Source organism: Tamandua tetradactyla, chromosome 2 (genome assembly GCF_023851605.1).
Source record: "Tamandua tetradactyla isolate mTamTet1 chromosome 2, mTamTet1.pri, whole genome shotgun sequence".
In the NCBI taxonomy this organism is placed as follows: domain Eukaryota; kingdom Metazoa; phylum Chordata; class Mammalia; order Pilosa; family Myrmecophagidae; genus Tamandua; species Tamandua tetradactyla.
Window position 1 is genome coordinate 7,532,566 of NC_135328.1, and position 27,102 is coordinate 7,559,667.

At 37.3% G+C, this 27,102-nt stretch overlaps 1 protein-coding gene across 4 annotated transcripts in view; it reads left to right on the forward strand.

Annotated features, from left to right (window-relative positions):
* The window catches only part of SPTLC1 (serine palmitoyltransferase long chain base subunit 1), an 83,049-nt gene that overhangs the window by 40,783 nt on the left and 15,164 nt on the right, over positions 1–27,102 (forward strand). For 3 of the 4 annotated variants that reach the window (XM_077139371.1, XM_077139387.1, XM_077139391.1), the window contains 6 exons: positions 2,930–3,059; positions 8,876–8,965; positions 12,207–12,314; positions 13,381–13,476; positions 13,823–13,919; positions 16,349–16,403. In XM_077139371.1, coding sequence (XP_076995486.1) covers positions 2,930–3,059; positions 8,876–8,965; positions 12,207–12,314; positions 13,381–13,476; positions 13,823–13,919; positions 16,349–16,403 — 576 coding nt within the window. Of the gene's footprint in view, positions 1–2,929; positions 3,060–8,875; positions 8,966–12,206; positions 12,315–13,380; positions 13,477–13,822; positions 13,920–16,348; positions 16,404–23,676; positions 24,064–27,102 lie in introns of those variants that run through there. The other variant, XM_077139377.1, reaches the window with a different exon arrangement.

Below are 27,102 nucleotides of genomic sequence, written 5' to 3' on the forward strand. Positions count from 1 at the left end.
GCATCTGGAACACAGCCGTCAGCTGGAAAGACATGTGACTGGTGTCTGCTAGTCCGTTTTCCTGTTTTTTTTTTGTTTGTTTGTTTGTTTGTTTGTTTTTGCCTTCAGCTTCTGATTCCAGTGGCTTTCTCTCTGTCCTCCAGGGCTTCTTATAGCATCTCTGGGGGGTTTCTCTAAGTGTCTGTATGTCCTATCTTAGCTTCTCCAGGGCAAACTCTGGATTTCATCTCTTAGTTTACCATCTCCTGGGGCATTTTCTTTTCTCCAAGGCTCTGTGATTTCTCCTAAATTCTTCCTCTTAAAGTATTCCAGCGAGTGGATTAAGATGCGCCTTGAATGGACAAGGTCATATTTCCATGGAAACAACCCAATCAAGAGGTCCCACCCAACAGTCGGTCTGTCCCCCCACAGGGATGAATTAAGAGAACATGGCCTTTTATGGGGTACATAACGGTTTCAGATCAGCACAGATGTTGTGTTTAGTTCTTTTTCTGTATTGCTGAATTCTGTTTGCTAATGTTTTGTCACAGATTTTTGTGGCTGTATTCATGAGTGATATCTGCAGTATTCTTTTTTTATGCTGTCTTTTTCTGATTTTAGTATCAAGGTAATAACAAGCTTCATAAAATGAATTGAAAAGTATTCCCTTATCTTCTAGTTTCTCCTTTCTGGAAAAGATTGTATAGAATTATTGTAAGTTTTTTAAATGTTCCATAGAAATCTTCATTATGACCATCTGGACCTGGAGATTCCTTTTTTGGAAGTCTTTTAATTATGATTCCAATCTCCTTTAAGAGTTAAAGAACTATTCAGATTGTCTGTTTCTTATTGTGAGAGTTGAGGTAGTGTGTGTTTTTTGAGGATTCTTGGTTGACAGTTGTTGAGAAATGTGCCACTTTTTTTTTTTTTTAAACTTCCATGGTTTCTGTTGAGAAATATGCTATATTTCTTTTGGATTGTTCCCATATAAGTAAAGTATTGTTTTTGTCTGGCTACTTTCAAGATTTTTTATTTGTGTTTATCCTGTTTCAGTTTGCTCAGCTCCTTGAATCTGTAGGTCTATACCTGTTGACATATATCTGAAGTTTTCAGTCATTATGTTTTTGAGTACTTTTTTAGGTCTACATCCTTTGTTCTCTCCTTCAAGAACTCTGATGACATGATAATTATATCTTTAGTTATTGTCCCAGAGTCTCTGAGGTTCTGTTCATTTCTCTCCAGTCTATTTTCTCTTTATTGTTCAAGGTGAATAATTTCTGTTTTATCATCTAATTCGCTGATTGATTCATCTGCCTGCTCCATTCTGCTACTGAGTCCAACCATTGAGCCTTTTATTTTGGTAGTTGTGTTTTTCAGTTAAGGTTGCCATTGGATTTTTGTTTATATCTTCTAATTTCTTTGCTGAGGCTGTTTTTTTCATTTGTTTCAAGCATGCTCATATTTACTCACGGAAATATTTTTATTGTGGCTGCTTTAAAATTGTCAGGTAATCTTAGTGTTTTCATATGTTGTTTTCTTACATTCTGTTTGATATCTTCCTGGTTCTTGGTAAGACAAATGATACTTGACTGGCATCTGGACATTTTCATATTATGCTGTAGTAGTCTGAACCTTATTTAAACCTTGTGTTTTTACTGACATTTCCTGACACTGCTTCAGTAGGGAAAGGGGGACCATGCCCACATTACTGCCAGGTGAGGGTGGATGTCCAGGTTCCCTGCTTGGTGTCTTTTGACATCCACCGTAGGACTGTGCTCATGACAATTGCACAATGACAGTAGTCCCATGATACCACCTGGACAGAGAGAGGGAAGGATGCCTTATTGCTTCCAGGTGATGCTGGAAGCTTGAATTCTCCACATGGTTTCCACTGACTCCAAGTAGGGACCTTGCTTATTGCTGGCTAGTGGGGATGAAAGCTCTGGCTCATTATTTAGACTTCTCTGACATCACCCTCGTGGAAGCATTGGGGCACCTCATTATGGCCTCACAAGAGTTGAATCTAGGCTCCCCACTCAGCCTTTGCAAGCCTGGGGTTGGGACCACAGTTTTATTCTGTGATGTTTGACTGCTGGAGAGTTGTATTTGTCTAGAAATTTTCTGTCTTGCTGGGCTGCCCCTTTCCTGGTCCTTTGGCTAAAAAGAACAGGCTTTTGTTGGAGTTTTATTTTGTGTTGTTGTTGTTTTTTGTCTGTGCCACTGACATTTTCACTTTGCCAACTTCATCACCTCCCTGGGTACGATATATGAGGCAAAGAGAAAAATCCAGGGGACTCACCACCATGTTGTTCCTCAGGTCCCCAGGTCCTCCAGTCTGCTTTCTTGTCTCTATTTTTCAGAGACTCAACCATCCAGGATTTTTAGTTGTACCTGTTGGGAAGAATAGGAAAAAATAGATCTATCACTGTTCCCAGAATCAGAAGTCCTATCTATTCTTTTAAGTACTTCCTTTGAATTTGTTAAAAATATTTCTCCCCTAACTAACCCAATGTAGACAATCTTACTGAAGATGAATCTCCAACACCCAGAATTCTCCCCAGGACTGTGCTAGGTATTGGCAGGATAACATGTCAGTCAAAGCAGAGATGCCACTGATGGTGCATCAGTATTTCATGTGTTTCTTAGAAAGAGGAGAGCACTCTGAGTTAAAATTGATATACCATCAATGGTAAGATGCATGCTGATTTCAGAGAGGTTAAAATATGGCAAAAATGTGCTTTTCAGAATGGATTGTGGTAGTTATGTGTAAAGGATTGGCATGATGAAGTATGAACAATGTTGACAAATATTTAAACTTGTTTTATTTTTATATTATATTCAAACTAACGAAATTGGAAATTGATCAACTTAGAAAAAGCAAACCTTTCTTTTCTGAGAACTTTTACAAGGCCGATTAAACCTCAATTTAGTGGGTCTCTCTTTCTTACAGAGATAGAGCTGCTTGCTTTGCTATTCAGAAAGGATTACAGGCATCACGTAGTGACATTAAGTTATTTAAGCATAATGATATGGCTGACCTGGAGCGACTACTAAAAGAACAGGCAATTGAAGATCAAAAGGTATGATTCTTTTGACGAAAATTACACAGTTCTTTTGTACTTTCTAACCAGCTAAATTATATATGAAATGGTAATTTGTCGTGAAAACTTGCCTGCGGATCACATTTGGATGTTAAGTAAGGCCGTTTCTGCTTATTAAATATACTTAGTGTTGGAGAGCCAAGTTTGATTGTAATTGCCTTGTCATTGCTATAATTACATATGGCAAATTTGGGGGAAGGTAATTCAGGCAACTTTTTTTTTTTTTTTTTTTTTAGAGAACTAGGTTTACAGAAAGTAGTGTTCCCATGTAATTCCCTGTTAATAATACTTTGTATTGGGATTGTTTGTGTTGTACATCCCTATGTTTTGTTTTGATTTTAATTTTATTTTGGTAATATGTATACAACCTAAGATTTTTAAAAGACAAAAAATAGCATGCACTTGGGGTATGGAGTGGGGGCAGGATGTATACTCTGAACTTACAGTAATAATACCAAAACTCATCAGGGCTTTGAAGAGATATACCTTGTGAATTCAAAACAGGCTTCTTCATATCAGTATAAATCATGTGTTAATTAACTGGAAGAAGATCTGAATTTATGAATTTATGGACAAGGTGGTGTTCTTCTCCCATCCCCACCTTTGTCCCCTAGCTGTGAGTGGCTTCTCCTGTGGGTAGTTTAAATTGGCCCAGCCTTTCTGGAAAATAAATGAACAGATGTATTCCAGGATCCTTAAATATTCATGCTCTGTAGCCCATATCTCTGGGGGTGCTATCCTTAGAAAATAATCAGAAATTGTGTCAGATTGAAAGGTAATCACAAGTGTTGTAAAAAAAAAAGAAGAAAAAAATGAGGATGAAAACCTAAATCCGAAAACAGGGGAATAGTTAAATAATTTCAGGTATATTCACAGGTAGAATATTAGTTCTCTATTGAAATTATGTTTTAATTAATATTAAATAATGTAGAAATAAGTGTTCACAACATATTTTTCAAAATCAGATTCTTAAACTACAATAAAATCCTAACTTTGAAGAGTAATTATAAATATATGCATATAAAAGAAACAAAAATTACCAATGTAGTGTCACTGTAGATGATTTTTTAAATCCTTTTTAGTACTTTGCAATTTTTCAAGGTTCATACATACATACATACATACATATATATATATATATATATATATTTTTTTTTTTTTTTTTTTTTTTTTGCATGGGCAAGTGCTGGGAATTGAAGCCAGGTCTGTGGCATGGCAGGCAAGAATTCTACCATGTGTATTTTTAAATCATAAGAAAAATACTTGGTTTTTTTAAAAAGGCAGGGAGAGGCAGGATGCTCACCCATCATGTTGAAAGGAAGGTGGTGCTGTCTTCCTCTGCCTCTTAAGACATCTGTATTGCCAGCTCTGCAGCATTAGGTTTTAAGTTTACAACAGAGTGAAAGTAATTGCACAGCCTCAAATAATGAATTCTTTTACAAACCTCAACAAACGCTTTTGTTTTTTTAAGTGTAACAGCTGTGAGTTTTAAAATACCCCTAAAAACAGTGCTTATCAACCTTTGAGTAGGAACTAGCTAACTCTGGCTATAGCTATGGTTCTCAACGTTTCTTCACCCCAGTATGCCTCTAATAAATTTGCATATGTGTGAATGATTTATTAGTGACTTACCATCAGTGAAATGGGAGAAGGTGCATTTGTTTGAAAAACCCCTCCACCCCACTACCTTTGAACATCACAGGACAAGTTTATATCAGGTTTTACTTTGCTTGCATTAAAAGAGACCCAGTGATAAAATTACGGAGAATGAGGAAGGAAAAGAATTTCATTTGTTTTTCTGATAGGTGAGGGAGAGCAGAATTTGTCCATTTTTAAACTTTTTATTATGGAAAATTCCCTACGTATACAAAGCAAACAGTCCTATAATGAAGCCCCCTGCTTTCTAGTTTCCACAGTTATCAACATTTGACATTCTTGTATTACCTGTGCCTCTCTCTCCTCACCCCCATCCCTGTTATTGTGGTGATTATCATTACAAGTCCTCTTTATTTCAAGTAAAATTTATAAACACTGAAATACGTAAGTCTTAGCCATACAATTTCAGCCAACTATTATGCTTGTGTAACCCAGGTTTCATGACCCGTCATGATATATAACATTCCCATCTACCCTAAAAGTTCCTCAGGCTCCTTCCCAGAAATCCTGGACCTGGAGAGTTATTATATTTTAATGTTCTGAGGGTGCCTAGAGAATTTTTGTTTGTGTGTGAGGTCGTATAGTTGATTTCCTGTACTGACAAACATGTCTGAGAGAAGGAGCACTGTTCTGTTTTTTTTAACGAAGAATAGCATATATACAAAAACAATAAATTTCAAAGTGCACCACAACAATTAGTGATAGAACAGATTTCAGAGTTTGGTATAGGTTACAGTTCCACAATTGTAGGTTTTTCCTTCTGGCTGCTTCAAGATAGTGGAGACTAAAAAAATATCATTAAAATGATTCAGGAGTCATGCTCATTTGTTAAATCCTATCTTCTCTTTTATAAGTCCACCTTCTCCTTTGATCTTTTTTTTAATTTATTTTTATTGATATTTATCACATACCATGTAATCATCCAAAGTATATAATCAGTGATTCACAGTATCATCATATAGCCATGCATTTATCATCACAATTGATTTTTTTTTCTTTTTTGTGAAAAGTAACGTATATATACAAAAAGTAGCAAATTTCAAAGGACAGCAAAGCAGTTAGTTATGGAACAGATTTCTGAATTTGGAATGGGTTACAATTCCATAGTTTTAGGTTTTTACTTCTAGCTGCTCTTTACTAGAGACTAGAAGAAATGTCATTATAATGATTCAGCAATCATACTCATTTGTTAAACCCAACTGTCTCTGTATAATTCCACCATTACCTTTGATCTTTCTCACACTCTGTTGGGGTTCCTTTCACGTTGGAAGGGACTGTCGATAATATGGGATTGGGGGATAAAATTAGTTGATGTTCTTGAGAAGCTGGCCCCTCTGCATTTCAGGACTTATCTAGTCAAGGGATCCACCTGGTGGTTGTAGGTTTCTGGAAAATTACCGTAGTGCATGGAACTTTTGTTGAACCTTATATATTGCCCTAGATGTTCTTTAGAACACCTTTAGTTTGGCAGGAATGATTTTGCTTGGGGGTTGGCAAGTTTTGATAGGTAGCAATGTTTAACTGAAGCTTGCCTAAGAGTGACCTCCAGAGTAGTCTCTTGACTCTGTTTGAACTCTCTCAGCCACTGTTACCTTATTTGTTACATTTCTTTTCCCCCTTTTTGGTCAGGATGGCATTGTTGATCCCACAGTGGTAGGGCCAGGCTCTTCCCTGGGAGTCATCTCCCACACCGCCAGGAAGACTTTCGTGCTTGGATGTCACATCTCACATAGTGGGGAGGGCAATAATTTTACTTGCAGAATTGGGCGTACAGAGAGAGAGGCCACATCTGAGCAACAAGAGAAGTCCTTCAGAAGTAACTCTTAGGCATGCCTATAGGTAGATTAAGCTTCTCTGGTATGTGTATGAGCTTTGCAAGAGCAAGTCTCAAAATCGAGGCCTTGGCCTATTGATTTGGGTGTCCCTAATATTTGACACAGTGTCAGGGGTTTCCCTAGTGGTAAACTTTAATAGTTCAATATTTTTTCTCCCATCCCTTGAGGGACTTTGCCAGTACTTTTTGATTATCTGCTTAGTATAATCCTGCGATGTATCCAAGGGTTACATTAGAAAGCTATACAGGATTAAAGGTCCTCATTCTTATTCTGGCTCCCTGTGTTTGGATTGTTTAAATGATTTATCCAGCCAGATTGAGTTAGATTATGTGTTACAGAAAATTGAGGTTCTGGACAAAATAAACCTTTCTTCCTTTGGTCTCAAAGAGAAGTAGATCTCAAAATAGATGAGGTTCTAAAATAGAGACAGTGTTTTCCTTACCCCTGTATTCTGAATTGCCTTAATCCTGACCTGATTGGCTTCATTCTTATCTCTAAAGACCAGGTTATTCATATGCAAAATAGCCTCTCAAAAGCCACAAATAACATTGCCACTCTGGACTAAATGTGACTGCTATAAGAGCTTACAGTCTAGGCCCCTGTTTTCTTATAAGTAGTTTCTAAATGAGACTGTGCAATATTTGCTCTTTGGTTTCTGGCTTATTTTGCTTCACCAAAGGTCCCACAGATTTATTCACAATGTTGCATGTCTCACAACTTTGCTCCTTCTTGTAGCAGCACAGTATTTGATCATATGTGTACACCATTGCTCACCAGTCTGTTTCTCAAGTCAGTGCACGCTTCAGCCACCTCCATTCATCGGGCACCATATATAATGTCCAAGTCAACAGTCCCTCCACACTCTCAATTTTAGATAATTTCATTGTTCCCAAGAGAAAGATAACCAATAAACACACCCTCACCAAATAAAAAATCCAAACCTCCTCTTAACTCTTGTCCTTCTCCCCATTATTTACCCCTCGTATTTCTGCAGTACTGTTATGTTTTCCTGTTAAACATAGCCCATAGCATGCAATAGTTTTCTCCCTATGCCCCGAACTTACACACTTTGTACAAGATTCACACCTTTGCAGTAGTTCATACAAGAACTTATTTATTTTTGTGGTGTTAATCGGTAAAACATATGGGTCTATACAACCCCTTTCAATCATGTTCACCTTCAGTATGGTAATATTACTTACAGATCCACTAGTGAACTGCCTTCACTTCTATCTATTCCTTTACATTTGAGTTCAACCTCACCCATCTCTAGCTTCCATGTATCCCTTGGTCCCCTTTATTCTGTATTATACCTTTACTATGGTTGTAAAAGTGAAATCATACAATATCTGTTCGTTTGTGTCTGGCTTATTTCACACAGCATTATGTCCTCAAGGTTCATCCATCTTGTCATATGCTTCAGGACGTCATTTAGTCTTACTGCTGCATAATACTCCATCATCTGTGTATACCACATTTTGTTAATCCACTCGTCTGTTGATTAGATTGTTTCCATCTTTTGGCGATTGTGAATGGTGCTGCTATGAACATCGCTGTGCAAATGTCTGTTTGTGTCGCTGCTTTCAGCTCTTCTGGATAGATACCAAGTAGTGATATTGCCAGATCATAGAGCAACTCGATATTTAGTTAACTAAGGAATTGCCAAACTGTCTTCCATAACACTATACCATTATACATTCCCACCAGCAATGCGTAAGTGTCCAGTTTCTCCACATCGTCTTCAACATTTTTAATTTCCTGTGTGTTTAATAGCAGCCATTCTTATAGGTATGAGATGGTATCTCATTGTAGTCTTGATCTGCGTTTCCCTTACAGCTAATGAAAATGAGCATCTCTTCATGTGCTTTGTAGCCATCTGGATTTGGTCTTCAGAAAAATACCTATTCATATCTTTAGCCAGTTTTATAATTGGGTTCTTTGTTCTTTTCTTGTTGAGTTGTATGATTTCTTTTTGTATACAGGATATCAAACCTTTGTCCAATGTGTGATTTCCAAGTATTTTCTCCCATTGAGTTGGCTGCCTCTTCACCTTTTTGACAAAGTCTTTTGAGGCACAAAAGCATTTGATTTTTGAGGAGTTCCTGTTCATCTATTTTTCTTTTGTTTCTTGAGGAGCACTATACTTAATCTCAGAATAACAGAACCCTGACTTCCAAATTTTAAATTCAGATCATTTGTCTTTTAATAAATCTTGTAAGTGAAGATGCTTGGGATCATGCAGCAAATTTGTATTTAGAGTTATTGACATTTAAGATGTCTTGTTTTTTTTTTTTCCTTTTGTAGAATCCTCGCAAAGCTCGTGTAACACGACGTTTCATAGTAGTGGAAGGATTATATATGAATACTGGAAATATTTGTCCTCTCCCAGAATTGGTAAGCAACCAAGTTTATTTATTATTTTAGTATTTGAACTTTCTGGCAGGTATGCCTTTTGTTTAGGACCATTTCTAATGTATAACACCTACATTGTTTTGTGTAATAAATAGGGTAACATAAGCATATTCTAATCATATCAGGGAAGTAGATTAACTTATAAATGCCAGTGCTGGCCTTTAATGAGTAATAAGACTGAGCTTTTTAAATCAACTTCAGTGAGATACAGTTGGCATATAATAAATGCATCTATTTTAGTGTGCAGTTTGAAAAGTTTTGACAGGTGAACACACCTGTGTTGTCACTACCACCTCCATCTCCCCAGAAAGTTCCCTCATACCTCTTTGTAGTTAATCCCCCATCCCTGGCCGCAGGCAGCCTGCAGCCTTCTATCTGCTTTCAATTATTATGGATTAGTTTTGCTTTTTTTTTTCACATGGGCAGGCACCAAACCTGGGTCCTCAGGCATGGCAGGCAAGCATTCTTACCTGCTGAGCCACCGTGGCCTGCCCTAGTTTTGCTTTTTTTGTAGAAATTCATATAAGTGAAATCATACAATATATATTGTGTAAAACAGCTTTTTAACAATGAAAACAATATGCTGGCTCTAGAAGCCATGACCATGTAAGTTTGTTATTGAGGTCAAATTCACATAACATAAAATTGACCTTTTTAAAATATACCTTAGCATTTAATACATTCACAGTGCTGTGCAACCACCACTTCTGTCCAATTCCAAGCGTTTTGTCAGCCTCCGAAGTGATTGTATTACTCCTACCCTCCAGTCTCTAGTCTGCATCTTGTCTCTGTGGACTTACGTATTCTACATTTTTCATATATGTGGGATCATAGTAGTGACCTTTGCATGTGGCGTTTTTCACTTAGCATAATGTTTTCAACGACCATTCACGTGTAGCATGTTTCAGAACGTCATTCCTGTCTACAACTGTAACTGCATTGATATATGTATATAAATATATATACGCACCATCTTTTGATGTGACTAGTGCTGTTATAAACATTCACATACAAGTATTTGTTTGAATACCTGCTTTCCATTCTTTTGAGTATACATGTAGGCATAGACTTACTGGGTCAAGTGGGAATTCTATATTTAACTTGTGAGCTGATAAACTGATTCCCACAGTGACTGCACCATTTATATTCCTGCAAGCAGTGTGTGACATTTCCAGCTCCTTCACATCTTCACCAGCACCTCTTTCCTTTTTTTAATTATTGTTGTTATATCTATCCTAGTGGGTGTGAGGTGCTATTTCCTTGTTGTTTTGATTTGGGTTTCCCTAATCACCAGTGATGTTGAGCATTTTTTATTTGCTTATTGGCCATTTTGTATCTCTTCTTTAGAGAAATGTCTATTCAAACCCTTTGCCCATTTTTAAATTTGTTGTTGACTTATAAGAGTTATTTATATATTCTGGGTTCTAGAATATATAATTCTGGAATATATTTATCTGATAAAAATTGACAAATATTTTCTTATTCTGTAGGTAGTCTTTTCACATCCTTGATTATGTTCTTTTATGCATAGTTTTAAATTTTTATAAAGTCCAAATTATTTTTTCTTTTGTTGCTTTTGATTTTGATGTCATATGTAAGAAACTATTGCCTTGTCTTGTTCCTGGTTTTAGGAGGAAAACTTTTGATCTTTAACCATTGAGTATGACTTTAGCTGTGTTTTTCATAAATACCCTTTTTCAAGTTGAGGTTGTCTCCTTCTAGTCTTACTTTGAGTACTTTTATCCTGAAAGGTTATTGGATTTTGTCAAAGGTTATTGAGATGATCATCTGGTTATTTTCCTTCAGACTGTTAATGTGATACATTATGTTGATTGATTTTCATGTGTTGACCCACACTTGCAATCGACCATTGAAACGTGATGAATTCATATATTGAATAAGGATTTCAATAAAGGTTTTTCACGTATTGTTTTTTATTGTTTCATAAAGAAATCTGAATCTATCCTAAATATTAATAAGCGATGTATTTGTTTTCCTTTCCTTTTTTGCAAAAGTGTCAAAGACTGATAGAAGAGAATATTTGGGTGTTGGGGGGTAGGGAGCATACCTAAAGATAGAACTGCATGGTGTAGGGCTACGACAATAAAGCAGCAGACAACGACCAGAACAGTGAAGCAAAATGTAAATCGCAGGAACAGATCGAGTGTATGTAAAGATTACATGATAAAAATTAGGTTTGACTTTGGAATTCCTGATTTTTCATTTATGTGCCAGTATTGTTGGATCATTAAATACTTTCTAAAACATGTTGTTACAAACTATGTACTGTGTTATTCATTTTAATGGGTAGAAAAGACCCAGTGTTAAAAAGATGCAATTCTCTTCAAATTAGTTGTATATTGTTAGTGAAAATTCAACCAAAAGCCCTTTGGGACCCCTCTCCTTAGTTTGTCATTGATTAACAAAAGTAACTAGTAAAATTTTGATGATTAAAAGGTTAATGATTAGGAACTTGTGCTGTGTGACATCAAATCACCTTATATATTCTTGTGTATTATTTCTATAGTTTAAGTGGGGGGGGGGAATTAACAATCAAATTCTTTAATAATAAAGCAGTGTAGTGCTGGCACAGAGTCAGGGAAAGATTTGTGGCCTAGCAATTGTTCTTTGTTGTATATATAAACATGTGGTGGTTACTGATCACTGCATTTTAATTCACTGGTGAAAATGGTTATGTAAAAGTGGTATTTGGGTAAATCAATTTAACCATTAGGAAGAAAATTACCTATATACAGATGTGCATGTATTCAGCTTCCTAATGGATTGTTGGATTGTGCAGAAATAAAATAATGAAATAATCGAAAGATATAGAGATATATGTGTATCTAAACCCTTGATGAAAGAAACCTTACAAATATGAAAACAAAGGGAAAAACAGACTGAAAAAAATAAAAATTAAAACCTTAACTGTCTTTAAAAAATGTTACCAGTGCAAATTAAAATGCTGAGTTGCTGAGGGAGAAATATGTACACCATTTCCCCAGGAGTTTCTTTGTATTGTCAGACAAGTGTTTAATGGGCGTCTATAACCATAAATGCCTTAACATACCCTTTTTTAAAGAATTGGCATTGTGCTGTCTTTAATACTGAATTAAATGAACCATTTAGAACATCTAAAGTACATGCTTTTTACTTTTTTTGTTTAATATATTTTTTATGCTGCTAGTCAGTATTTTAAAGTTGTGTTTTATTTAACACTTAGGTTAAGTTTAAGTATAAATACAAAGCAAGAATCTTTCTGGAAGAAAGCCTTTCATTTGGAGTTTTAGGAGAGCATGGCCGAGGGGTCACTGAACATTATGGAATCAATGTGAGTTACTCTTTATGGAATATTTCCCTCATATAGAAAACATAGTGTTCCATTCTGCTGCGAAGCATTTTATAAGTAAAAGATGGTGCTTGCCATTGGTTTGGAGGGTCATGGAACTTTGATACCTGTCCTCACTGAATTTAGTGAGTCTGGTCGGACAGACCCGGTGCCCTGTCTTCCCTCTAAACCTGTAACTCAAAGTGGCTAATTATGGAATTGGTGTTCTTTTTATAGGATAGCATTTGGTCTTGGCTTTTAGTATCTCTTCTCTAAAAATAATTTTACTTTTCTGTTTTTCCTAAAATCATAAGAATTCCCTAAATAGTCCTATAGGAAGTATTTAAAATGGCGTGAAAACATGTTCTCTCTAGTGTTTAGAATTTTATTTTCCACATAATTTCCGTGTGTGTTTAGGGAGGGAGGGATGTTTGATACAGCTGTGTCTTCTTTTTATATTTTGTACGTACATAGTGTTAGGAACACCACTAGCATGTGAGTCAGCAAAACCCTTCAGGTCCCATCCTGTTGGGAGTTTGTCATGTTTATTTTTCTGAAGGAGAATTAAACCCAAACTGCCCACGGTACTTAGGGGTTTGTGCTCCTGGTACCTCTGAGGAAAGAGTGATGTCAGCCAGACTTGAGCCTGTGTTTACCTCCCAGTGCTGATAGAGTTGTAGGAAACCTTTTCTCCAAAACATGCACAGAAAATAGTAAATAAAATGTGTTTGACCACGAGGTACCAGCTTGCTTTCCTTTCCAAAATAAAACCTATTAACCACCTTAAGTGGCATCTCCTTTTGATTTATTTCTTCCACAGCACGGAAAAGTCTAAGCCTTTGAATGTGTGATGAAGTGGCAAAAAATATATAAAATGAGACACTCTCAGGACAACCTTGAAACATCAGTCCTTTTAGCAGTAGACTTTGTGTGGTTTATCTTTTATTTTCACATAGTGTGATATTAACACATATGATTAAAGCTGAAATTTTGTCTTTATGCTTGACATTGCCTCTTTTTTTCCTTTAAATTGAAAAGTAACTACTACTCTCTCCCTCCTTGCGGGCAGATTGACGACATTGATCTCATCAGTGCAAACATGGAGAATTCACTAGCTTCCATTGGGGGCTTCTGCTGTGGCAGGTCTTTCGTAATTGACCATCAGGTGGGCTCTTCTTACAGACAAAGCTGAAAACAAACTGCGCTGTTGGTCACCTCAAAATGTCGCTTCTAATGCAAAACTTCACCCTAACTTAATTTTACACTCAGTTTTTATTTAAAATTTGATTTTGAAGAATCACTAAAAATATTTACATTAGAAATTATTTCCCTTTATAAAACATTTTCTTTTTTTGTTACATGTATAAAAAATTTTGTTACATTCCTGAATTTTACCAGATCAGCATTTATACATACTGTTTGATCAGTGAGGCAGGAATCAGTGCCTTCAGGATGAAACATCTGTCTCTGAAGACAGAGAAATAATACATGTTTTATGTTTTGTTTCTTAGCGACTTTCTGGACAAGGATACTGCTTTTCAGCTTCATTACCTCCCCTTTTAGCTGCCGCTGCAATTGAGGCCCTCAACATCATGGAAGAGAATCCAGGTACGTGATTTTAAACCCAGGAAATCAGAGAGGACTCAGGTTATGTTAATCATGTAACTCATTTACTTTTTGGAGGGTTAAGTAGGGGAAATGATTTTTCATAAAACCCTGGCTATGAATTACATCATTTGATATTTATAGGATGAGTGCCAGTGAAGAAATTGTCCCTGCCTCAGAGATGTGGTTTAGAGCTGCTCTCTAATTCTCAGAGTTGAAGCCAAAGCATGGCTGGCTCCAGCTGGTGTGTGGGGATGCCGAGAGGAGGAGAGGCCATAGTTCAGTTCTGTGCCTAAATGTTTCCATTCATGTATATATATTTTTTGAAAACCACATTCGTTGTTTGATTCATGGTGTTTTGAGAAAATTAGCTGCAATTTGCTGCTTTTTGTCATCTTTAGTTTTATAGCCCTCATCTCATTTCCCCCCAGCCTTTGAATGGTCCATTGGTAGTGAGGTCAAACCTGGTTCACCAACAAAGAACTTACTTAGTGGGCCCACTCACATCCTGTTCTTAACAGACACTTTTGTTGATAGGGTTTATTGAAATAGATACTTATCTCATTTATACAAAAAAAAAGGTTTTCTTTTAAAAAATCAGGTATTTTAAGAGTACTGAATAATCATCACTGAGGAAATGCTATTGATTTTCTTCAATTACTGAGACACACTGTAAACGAGGCGAGGCGGCTCCATGTTTAAAAGATAAAGGAACCAAGGCACCGAAGGTGAAGAGACCCTCTTGCTGCCTGTGGCCTGAGAAATCTCTTAGCAGAGAGCTGGAGTGTAGGCCATGCCTCCTCCTTCCCAAAAGATGCCGCTCTTGGGGCAGCTTTGACAGAATTGCTATCTTTATGAAATGCAAAGACTGTTAGAAAGGATGTAAGTTTGACAGATCTTGTGCTTCTCGTCTCTTCTGCCCTAAATTCCCAACAGAAGATTTTAAACATAAAATTTTTCTGGGTTTCATGTCTCTTTGTTTTCTTTAAGTATGCCAGTACTTTTCATTTTTTTCCTTTTCGCAAGGAAATGAAAAATACTTATCTTTTGCTTTTTAATTTGTAAACAACCAAAGCATTTAAACATTGAAGACTTTCCAGCTCTTTTCAACTTTATTTTACTATCCATTTACTCTCCATTCAATTTGAAGTCCAGCTTTTTCTTTTAAATATATTTTTACTAGAAATTCCTTCTAGCTAATAGTTTCTTGAAATCCTCCGACCAGAATAAATGTTTAACTCTGCAATAATGACTAAAACCAGAAATTGTTTTGGCAAAATCACCTACAAGTGCAAAAGTGCACAGTGCAACAATTAATTATAGAACAGATTTCAGAGTTAGTATGGGTTAAAATTCTACAATTTTAGGTTTTTACTTCTAGCTGCTCTAAGATATTGGAGATATCTTATAAGTCACCTACAAGTTAAACTGTGTGGCTTTTGGCTATGATTAAGCCACCTTGACAAAGCTTAAAATGGAAAGGGAAAAGCAGGCCTTACTGGTATTTCCTTATCTAAATTTTCTATGTTGATTGTAATTTAGGGGATCAAAAAATGGGAGTGTGCCTCCATGCTTGTCAGGTAGCCTGCCACTCCCACCTCCTGATCAGATAGTTCCTTTCTTTAAGCTCTCTGTTCCTATTCCCACCCCATTCCCCAGTAATCTGTGTTCTAGATGCTGACTCTATATGAGTTTGCTTATTCTAATTATTTCATATCCGTGAGCTCATACAATATTTGTCCTTTTATGTCTGGCTTATTTCACTCAACATGGTGTCTTCAAAGTTCATCCATGTTTTCACGTGTATCAGAACTTCGTTACTTTTTACAACTGAATAACATTCTATTTGTACATACATTTTGTGTATCTGTTCGCCAGTTATGGTACACATAGCTTGCTTCCATTTTTTGGCACTTTTGGATAATGCCATTTTGAACATTGGTGTGCAAATATCTGTTCAAGGGCCTGCTTTCAAATTCTTTGGGGTGTTTACCTTGAAGTGGATTCAATTTTTAAGTTTTCCTTAAACAGAAGGAAAAATACCAAGAAAAAGTTGTAAAAATAAGTACAGCATCTGTTTTCTAGGATCTCAAAATTTTTAAGTGATAGTTTCGTACTCTTTTCCTGATCCTCTTAGCAAAATTATTTGTAGAATATTTGATTAGAAATAAGAGCCACTCTCTTACTTGGAACACTACCCCAGGTTTTGCTGAAAATGGGGTGCAAGATAGGATAAAACTGAGTGTTAATAAGTACCAGAGACCAAAGCTTGGCCCTTGAGAGGAGTGCAGTTACTGGCTCTCTGTTATTAACAGGCAAGCAGGATTTACATATTGTAAATTGATGAGCGCGAACTGGATCCTTAAAAATAGTTTTAGGTGATAATAGCAAATGTTCCAGGTATACTTTCAAAGGTTTTTTTTTCCATTCAGGTATTTTTGCATTGTTGCGGGAAAAGTGCAGACAAATTCATAAAGCTTTACAAGGGTAAGTTTTATGTATTTTCAAACAACTTAAAGTTCTTATGCACCACATTTAAACAGCTAGTGGAAATTTTACTCTTAGATTTTGTGTACATTTCATAGGCTCAGTTCACAAGAAACCAAAACCTCAGTTCACTAAAATTGATCTACTTATATAAAACCAGGATCTGCATTTTATTGTTTTGAAGAAGCATTACTTCGTTTTTATAAAAGTTATATAAAGTCATTAATAAAATGCTATTGCAGTTCAGAAGATACAAAGCTGAAAATGATAAATCACTCAAAATCCTACCACCAAGTATAAACATTTTAGGCTCTCTTCATATCAGTACAGATAAAACGATATAATTATGCATTATTATTGTCCGTGTTACTTTTTAATAAATTAGTAAAATTATTACTGAATTTTATTTTACAGAGAAGTGAAATTGAAACAAACCTTATAAAAATTGTGTTTTTGTTTGTTTTGTTCTGGTTTATTTGTTTTTTTAACTACACAAGAGGAAGTCCTTAAGATTCCTATATAGTTGCGAAAAAAATTTGAGGTTGTTGACATCTTTAGGCATCTGTAGAAAATGATATCACATTGCCCAAGAAGTTGTTTTTCCCCCGTGCTTTTTTTTCTTTTTAAATTTTTATTGTATAACATAACATATATAACAAAGAAAGAAAAAAGCAGTATTTTTTAACCTATTTTAAATTATTTTTTTAATATATTTTATATATACAGATACCATGTAATCATCCAAAGTTACAGTCAGTGGTTCATAATATCATCATGTAGCTGTGTGTTTATCATCACAATCGACTTTTTTTTCCTTTTTTTTAAAAAGTAACATATATACAAAAAAGCAATAAATTTCAAAGCACAGTGCAACAATTAATTATAGAACAGATTTCAGAATTAGTATGGGTTAAAATTCTACAATTTTAGGTTTTTACTTCTAGCTGCTCTAAGATATTGGAGATTGAAAGAAATAATCAATGTAACAATTCAACAGTCATACTCATTTGTTAAACCCTACCTTCTCTGTATAATTCCACCACACTTTTGATCTTTCTCCCACTCTTTAGGGGTCTTTCTAACTTTTTCACATTGTAAGAGTCTGTCAATAATATGGGATAAGGGGGTGGAACTAGTAGATATTCTGAAGAAGCTGGCCCCTCTAGGTTGTAGGACTTATCTGGTCCAGAGACCCATCTGGAGGTTGTAGGTTTCTGGAAGGTTACCCTAGTGTGTGGAACCTCTGTCAAATCTTATATAATGACCTCTTTCTTTAGGATTGGCAGGAATGGATTTGGTTGGGGGTTAGCAGTGTCTAACTGAAGCTGGCGTGAGTGACCTCCAGAGTAGTCTCTCTACTTGAACTCTCCCAGCTACTGATACCTTATTTGTTACACTTAATTTTCTCCCTTTCAAGATAACATTGTTAATCCCACAGTGCCAGAGCCAGGCTCTTCCCTGGGAGTCATCTCCCATGCTACCAGGGTGACCTTCACCCCTGGATGTCATGTCCCATATAGTGGGGAGGGCAATGATTTCACTTGCACAGTTGGACTTAGAGAGAGCGTAGCCACATCTGAGCAACAAAAGAAGTCTTCCAGAAGTAACTTTCAGGCAAACCTATAGATAGGCTAAGCTTCTCTGCTACATATGTAAGCTTCACAGGAGCACGCCTCTTAGGATCATGGGCTTGACATATTGATTTGGGTGTCCCTAATGTTTAACACAGTGCCAGGGTTTTCCCCAATGTCAAGTTTAATAGTTCCATATTTTTCCTCCCATCCATCAAAGGACTTTATCTACTTAATATACTCTGGATGTATCCAGGCATTACATTAAGCTCTATAGGATTAAAGGCTCTCATTCGTATTCTGGGCTCCCTGTGTTTGGATTGATTACATGATCTATCCAGACAGGTTCAGTTAGATTATACGCTATAGAAAATTTAGGTGCTGGACAAAATAAACCTTTCTTCCTGTGGTCTCAAAGAGCAGATGAGGTTCTAAAATATAGACAATATCTCTCTTACCCCTGTATTCTGAATTGCCTTAATCCTGACCTAATCAGCTTCATTCTTACCTTTTTATTGTTTCCATGGAGATGTGACCCACCCAATTGTGGGTGGTAACTTAGGAAGGAAAAAAAACAGATCCAGATATAAATGGCAAACTGATATAGGATAGCAATGATATTACAAGCCATAGAAGAAAGGATATAGCATTTGAATGGTAGCTAGAAACTGACCTCACTAGTCTTAAAACAAATGAAAACAATCCTCTCTTGACCTCATTTCTTCCTTCATCTACCACTGCACTTCTCTGTTCTTCCTTACAAAAAGACCCCTCAAAGTAGTTTGCTTAGCTGCGTCCATTTCCTCTCTTCCCATTCTCTCTGGAATCTTCAATCAGGCTTTTTGCCCCTACTGAAATTGTTCATAAGGTTACCAGTAATCTCCACATTACGAAATCAAAGGTTCAGTTCTGAGTCATCTTATTTGCCCAGTGGAAAGCAGCCTTTGACAGGCTGAACAACTTCTTAAGCACTATCTTCACTTGGCTTCCAGGACCATAAACTCTTTTTCTGCCTCTTCTTCACTAGCTACCCTTTCTCATTCTCCTGTGCTAGTTCCTGACTTTTTAATATTGAAAAATTTAAAATACTATCTATATGCTTATGACTCACAATTATATCTCTTCCTCATTCCTCTCCCTTAAACTTCAATCATGTATATCTAACTGCTGCTCTGTCTTCAATGTCTGAACTTAAGTTTAAGTTTAAACTCTGAACTTCCCCCAAAAAACCATGTTCTTCTATAGTTCTGCCCATCTCAGTTTCTAGCATTTCTATCTTTCTGGTTGCTTAGACCAAAACTCTCAAAAGAAACCTTGAGTCTCCTCTTTGTCAGTCACCTTACCACATAAACTTGTAGCAAATGTAGCTGACTCTAACCTTCAAAATAACATCAGGAATCCAAACACTTCTCACTGCTACTACCAGGGTTCAGTCACCTTCATCTTCTGACTGTACCATGATAACTCTCCTAACTGATCTCCTTGCGTCTGCCCTTGTCACCGCATAATCTCTTTTCACATTAGATCAAGACAGATTTTGCTCAGACCTAATTTCAGTCATGTCACTCCTTTGCTGAAAACCATACCAGGGCTTCCTATCTGAGAGTGACAGCCATGGTTCTGGCCATGCCTGTAAGTCCATGTATGGTCTGTCCCCGATAACTGGTCCTTATCTGTAGGTTTCCTCACTCTCTTCCCTCTTATCACACTGGCCTCTTGGTTGTTTTGTTTACTGTTCCTTCTAAATATCTAGATTCCTGAATGGTTTGCTCCCACACCTCCTTTAGTGCTTAGTGTGAGATGCCTTGGGAGTAATCCAAGTATAGATCCTGAGTAGGCAACTGGAGACCCTGTGCCCCCAAAGAGTTGTGTAGACTAAAGATATGAATTGGTGAGTTGTCTACATATTGCAGTTTGTGGAAACTCCTTTTGTCTGATGGGCAAGATCCTTGCCTACTACATAGTAAGCCAACAGGAGGGTTGTAGGATGTGTATAAATGGAACTGCTGCGAGCTTGGACTAAAAGATCAGAAAATGGACAAAGTGAAGGCATGATGTCTTCAGAGGCAGAACCACGGAGGCTGAGTTCTGAAGCCAAGCAACCTTGAACTAGGAGAGCAGACCCACCCAAGTGCTTGGAGAGGGTAACCAGAACAGCTTTTAAAGAGGAATTTGTTACGTTGCAAGTTTACAGTTCTAAGGCTATGAAAGTGTCCAAATTAAGGCACCAACAAGAGGTTACCTTCACTCAAGAAAGACCAATGAAGTTCAGGATTTCTCTTTCAGCTGGAGGGGGCATGGCGACATCTGCCAGCTTTCTTTCCCAGCTTCTTGTTTCATGAAGCTCCAGAGGTCTCTGACTGTGTGGGCTTTGTTAGTTCTGGTTCTTGGCTCTGATGGCGCTGAAGCTTTTTCCAAAATAGTTCCCTCTTAAAGGGCTCCAGTAAGCAAGCCCACTGTGAGTGTTGGGAGATGCATCTCCATGGAAACCACCTAATCAAAAGTTACCACCCACTGTTGGGAGGGTCACATCTCCATGGAAACAATCAAAAAGAACCCATCTGGCAATATTGAATGAGAATTAAAGGACATGGCTTTTCTAGGGTATGTAATAGCTTCAAACCTAGACGTCCCACCCTTTGGACCCCAAAAAGACATATTCTTTCCAAATGTAAAATGCATTCATTCATTCCATAACAGTATCAGAAAGACTTAAACCATTTTAATAATAATACAGATACAATACAAAGTCATAAACAGTACAGCATCTCATCAAAGTCAGTTACAGGCATGGTCTGTCTTAAGGTAAAATTCTCCTCTGGCTCTGGATCTATGAAACTCAGAACAAGTTATCTGCTGCCAACATACAAAAGAGGGACAGTCATAGAATACATATTCCCATTTCCATAGGGAGAAATTGGAAGGAACACCGGGGTCACAGGACCCAAACAATTTTGGAAACCTGCAGGGCAAATGCCCTTAGATTTCAGAGTCTGAGAGTCATTTATCAGGGCTTAAGAATGTGGCACCCTTTCCAAGGGCTATGCAGTGGCCTACCTCTCTCCAAATGCAACCTTGGGGTCTCCAAATGGGGAGACCACATTTTTCTCAGCTCCACCCTCTCCAAGCATTGTGACTGTACCTGGTTCTCTACCATCCCCAGGCACATGCCCATCCCCTCCAGAGCAATCATTTGGCAGCCAAGCTCCCCCCAGTTTCTAAGGAATGTGCTTCATCCTGTCCAAGGCCTCAGGTGGCGCACCTTCTCCACTGCAAGGAGGTAGAAGGCCCACCTTGTCTTCGGGCCAAATACCCTCTCCAAGTACTTGAGTGGGTCTGCTCTCCTGGCCCAAGGTTGCTTGACTTCAGGACTTAGTTTCCGTGGTTCTGCCTCTGAAGAAATTACACCTTCACTTTGTCCATTTTCTGATCCTTTTAGTCTAGACTGGCAGCAAGCGGTTCCATTTATACAGATCCCACAACATTCTTGTTGGCTTTCTTTGTAGTTCTATGTAGTAGGCAAGGATCATGCCCATCAAACAAAAGGAGTTTCCACAAATCCTTCCTGGATAACTCCATTTCCAGCCCTGGCTTTTTCTGAAATGGCTGACTGGTACCACTTTTGATTAAATCCTCACATGGGGCACTATTATCTGAAGTCTCCCCTCCTGCACGCCCAGAATTTTCCAGACCATCAATTTCTGGTTTCTTTGTACCCAAGGGTTCAGTTCTCAACTTATCTCTTTCCTCTTGCATTTTACTATAAGCTTCAGGAAGCAGCCAGTCTACATTTTCCGCATTTTGGAAATTTCTTCTGCTAAATATCCAAGTTCATCACTCTCAAATTCTGCTCTCCATCTACAAAGAATGCCTTCTATCCAGTTTGGAGCAACATGTCCATCATTTCCATCTAAAGCCTCATCAGAAATATCTTTAGAGACTACATTTCTACCAACAGTCTTTTCAAAGCATTCTAGGCCTATCAAGCACCTCACAGCTCTTCCAGAATCTTCCCCTCATTCATTTAAAAAGCCATTCCAACATGATATTTGCAAACTGCAGCAGCACCCCACTTCTCTGGTACCAAAATTTGTTCTAGTTTGAAAGCTGCCAGAATGTGATATACCAGAAACAGAATGGCTCTTTTTAAAGAGGAAAATTTATTAAGTTACAAGTTTACAGTTCTAAGGCTGTGAAAATGTCAAACTAAGGGACCAGCAAGAGGTTACCTTCACTCAAGAGAGACTGATGAAGTTCAGGATTTCTCTCTCAGCTGAGCGGGCACATGGCGACATCTGCTAGCTTTTTTTCCCAGCTGCTTGTTTCATGACGTTCCAGATGTCTTTGACTGCATGGACTCTGTTGGTTCTGGTTCTTCACTCTGGTGGCTCAGAAGCTTTTTCCAAAATGGTTCTCTCTTAAAGGACTCCAGTAAGCAACCCCACCTTGAATGGTTGGGGACATACCTGCATGGAAACCATCTAATCAAAAGTTACCACCCACAGTTAGGAGGGCCACATCTCCATGGAAACAATCAAAAAGATCCCACCCAGCAATATTCAATGAGGATTAAAGGACATGGCTTTTCTGAGATACATAATAGCTTCAAACTGGCACACATCTCATACCATATGCCCCTCCCTTTCATTGACCACTAGTGTTGCAATCTATTTGGTTTTTTTTATCCCTCATTCCCACCCCCTTATTATTTAATGATTTTTGTCCTTATTTTTTTTTCTACTTATCTGTCCTTACCCGGGGTAAAGGAAATGTCAGCCACAAGATTTTCATAATTATATGGTTATAGTGTAACAATATACAGTTATATAGTCGTCTTCAAGAATCGAGGCCACTGGAATATAGTTAAATAGTTTCGGGTACTTCCTCTAGCCTCTTAATACACCATAAACTAAAAAGAGATATCTATATAATGCATAAGCATAGCCTCCAAGATAATCTCTCAGCCCCTGAAGCTTTATTTTGTTTCATTTCTTTCCTCCCTCTTTTAATCAAGAAGGCTTCCTCAATCCCATGATACTGGGTCCTGGCTCCTCCCCAGGAGTCATGTCCCATGTTGCCAGGGAGATTGACACCTGTGGGACTCACATCCCCCGTAGAGGGGAAGCAATGAGTTCAACTGCCAAATTGGCTTAGAGAGAAGCCATATCTGAGCAACAACAGACATTCTCTTAGGCATAGGTATAAGTAAGCTTAGCTTCTCCTTTGCACAAGTAAGTTTCATAGGGGCGAGCCCCCAAGGTTGAGGGCTTGGCCTATTAAATTGGTTGTCCCCAGTGCTTGTAAGAATATCAGAAATTTCCCAGTCAGAGAGTTTAATATTTCCTCCTTTCTTCCCTAAGGGGACTTTGCAAATACTTTTTATTCTCTGCCCACATTACTCTGGACTATATTGGGGCATCCCACTAACCTGTGCAAACAAAGATGTCACTCTATTTAAGATACCATACAGTCATGGTGTTTGAATAAACTGACCACACAAGCCAAACCAGATAGTGAGCTACCAAAAATATAAATTTTGCACCAAATAGACATTTCTTCCTTTGGTCTCAGACGGAAGTTGAAGTTTTAAAATATAGACCATATCATCCTTGAACCTGTATTCTGATTTACTTTAGTCTTATGCAGATCAGCTTCATTTGTATCTCTAGTTGGAGTCTGATCTCTTTTTCAACTTTTAACAGTTGCTGTATGGTGTAATGCTGACTTCATAGCTTCAGAGCTGTAACTCTGAGGTGTCACACCCCAAATTCCAGGTAACAACCAGGTTCAGCATCTCAGAATTTAGAAATAACAGTTACAGCTCCTGAATATACATGACTTCTGTAAGAGCTTTTGTAATCTAGGAACCTTTCCAATAGGCCCCAACCTAATAACTCATGCTCTTGACTTCAATTCTGGGTTTTATATTATAGTTCCTATGAGTGAGGCATGGTAATATTTGTCTTATGCTTCTCACATTTCATTGAATATTTTATCCTCAAAGTTCATTCACCTAGTTGCATGCCTCACAACTTCATTCCTTCTTGCAGCCACTCAGTAGTCCATTGTATATATATACCATAGTTTCCCCTTCCATTTCCTCAGTCACTGTACTCGTAGACCACCTCCAGTCATTGTAAATCACAAACACTCCCACCGTGAGCACCAGTGTGAAAATGTCCATTTGTATCCCCACTCTCAGTTCCTTCAAGTATACACCTGGGATTGGGGTTTGCAGGATCATATGGCACCTTCACCCCTAGCCTCCTGTGGAGCCACCACACTGCCCTCCAGAGGGGATGCACCACTCTGCTTCCCTACCGACTGAATAGGTACATTTCTTTCTCCGCATTTTCATCTGTTCTATTGATTTTCCCACTATTATGAGTAGAATTGTCTTAACATTCTTGATATGTGACCTATACCAAATTATTACTAGATTTGGAGAAGTGTTTTTTTTCTTACTCATGAATAGATGTTGAACTTTATCAAATTTTTTTCAAATCTAGTAGAATTCATGGACTTGTCTTATGTCCTGAACTATATTCATATATTTTCTCATGTCTGACCATTCTTGCATTCATAACAAAACCCCTACATGATTATGATAAATTTTTCTACACTGTCAGAATAATTATATTTTAATATAATTTGAGTTTTTATATCTGTATTTGTAATTCAAATGGGCCTAGAATTCCATGTTGTAGTAACCTTAATAAATGATTGGACAGTTTTTCCATTTGTTCTGCTTTATGGAGCAACTGTATAAGACAAGTCTTGTTTACGTGATTCTTAAAAGTTGGACAGGACTCTTTTTTTTTTTTTTAAGGCTCTCTGGGCTTTGGGGCCCTAGAATTGGGCATAGTCTATGGTTATCTCTTTTGAGTCTACTTATTTTCCCCTTTTGATTTTCAGTTTTTGTAGTTTCCATTTCTTCCTAATCTTTCCAGAATTTTGTTCAGCACATCTTAAGTTTGGTTTTACTTGTTATTATATTTTATTTTTCCCTTATTTTTCTACTTTGTTTCATTGAATTCATGTTCTTACTGTTTTTTAGCTTCTTATATGTAGCTTATTGATTCTATTTCTTATTTTCTAATAAATATAGTTAAAGAAAACATTTTCATAGGTAATATTTTCAGTATTTCATTCTAAGTAATTTTTAAAATTTCCTCTAGGCAGTGATTGACTTCTTTGATCACTGAGATGGAGTTTGAGAGAGGATGTCAACAGCCAATGCTAATTTGCCTCCTTATTAGAAACTCAAAAATTCTTCATATAGTAATTCTCCCCTTAGACTGCAAGTATATAAAAATAGAAACATATCTGTCTTATTTTATACTCTGTCCCCAGTACCTAGTCTAGTGCTTAGTGTTTGCCCATTTGGATAAAATAATATGTTCTCTGAAATCTTCCTTTGAGGCATGTTATAAACTTTGAAGACAGTGCCTAAAGTTTCTGAACTTGAACTAAAACTCTTTCATTCAATTGATTTTAGTTAAATTTTTATCTGACACTCAGCATCTAGGCAATTGAAATAGGGCATTTTGTTTCATTCCTTCTCCCAAAGGCCTACCCCACCCACCATGTGAGATGAATCCATCTGATCAAAGGACAGGCTTGGCTGGTCTTCAGGTACCTTGTATATGTTAAGAAAACTCGAAGCCCTTTGATTCACATGAAGCTGTTTGAAAAGCAATTTTTTAAGTTCTCCGCTGAGAGTATATGATCTAAACAAAATTGAGACTTTTGCATACAAGTTTAAGACATCAAAAGTTCACAAAGAAAATAAGTTTTGAAAACATATGCCTTAGTTTTCACTTTAATAAAACAACTAATCTAAATGGCTCCTCTGTGTTCCAGAAGCTTTAGAGTCTAAGATCTGTGATTCAAATGTGCAGCCTGATTTATTGAGAGATCCTAGCATGGGATAATACATTTAAAGAAGGAAAACACAGATTAATGATCCTTAAGGATGGTTTCGTATTAGCCAGGTGAGATTAACTTCCAACATCTGGCATGATGCGTGAGTTCACAGTAACCATTTACTAAAAGTTTGTAGAGTCCTGAACTGGAAGGAATCACCTATGCAATTAAGTGCTTTTTCTGCTGGTTTTAGTCCAGTGGAAAAGCAAATCTTTTGTAGGTGAAACAGATTAAATGAAAACGCTCTGAAATGTCTAGCCCATTTTCAAATAGACATGTGTCACCATTTGCATTCTAGAATGGTTTTTATTATTGATATATATATTATATATTCACAATCAATGTAATCATAGCATCTTTTTAGCATGGGACAAAATGGACTTTAAAATCAACCTGACTGAATAATACAGCATGCAGTTCTCATGATACCTATAGAAGTCATTTGAAAATTGAAGTCTTTCCCTCCAAAGAATTCTGTTTTCCTCCCTGAGAATAAGCAAATGTTTGTGCTAATAATACTAAGAAAGAAGGCATTCTTAATTGAAGTGAAATTTAAAGCTAAACATGTAAATAAGAAGGAAAATCAAATCTAAATGTGTTGCTGGTGATCAAATTAGAAGGTTTTTAATGGTAGAAATTATCCCCGTGATTCATGAGAAGACAACTTGCAAACTAAAGACTTAGATAATAAGCAAGGAAATATAGTCTTATAATTTTTAATGAGTAGTCCAGAAGGAAATACGTTTTCATGTAGGAAACAGAGTAAATAATAGGAAATGGTGGAGTGGCCCTTTCCTAGATAGGGTGATGAGGGGGGCTCCTCCAAGGAAGTAACCCTGGAGCTGGGGACCTGGCTTACATGGCAGAGAGCAGTGGAAAGAAGGGGCATGAAGACAGTCTACACAGAGGTAATGATGGGACAGAGGCCCAGGGGGTGACTGGGCTTATGAGGAGGAGAGTGGCACAAGTTGAGGTGGATGAGGTAAGAAGGCCTTAGAGAACTGTTAAGCAGAGAACTGGGAATGACTTGTGTTTTGTCGGTAAAATGTGAGACAGAGGTATCCCATCTACCATGAACAGGGAGCCTTGCAAGGTTTTTTCCCTAAAGAAAAAAACTAAGCTTCCTCCTTAGAATAGGAAGCATTGCCTAGAGCATGCATTTTTAGCTTTCTGTATTGGAATTGGAGTTCTACCACAGTTAC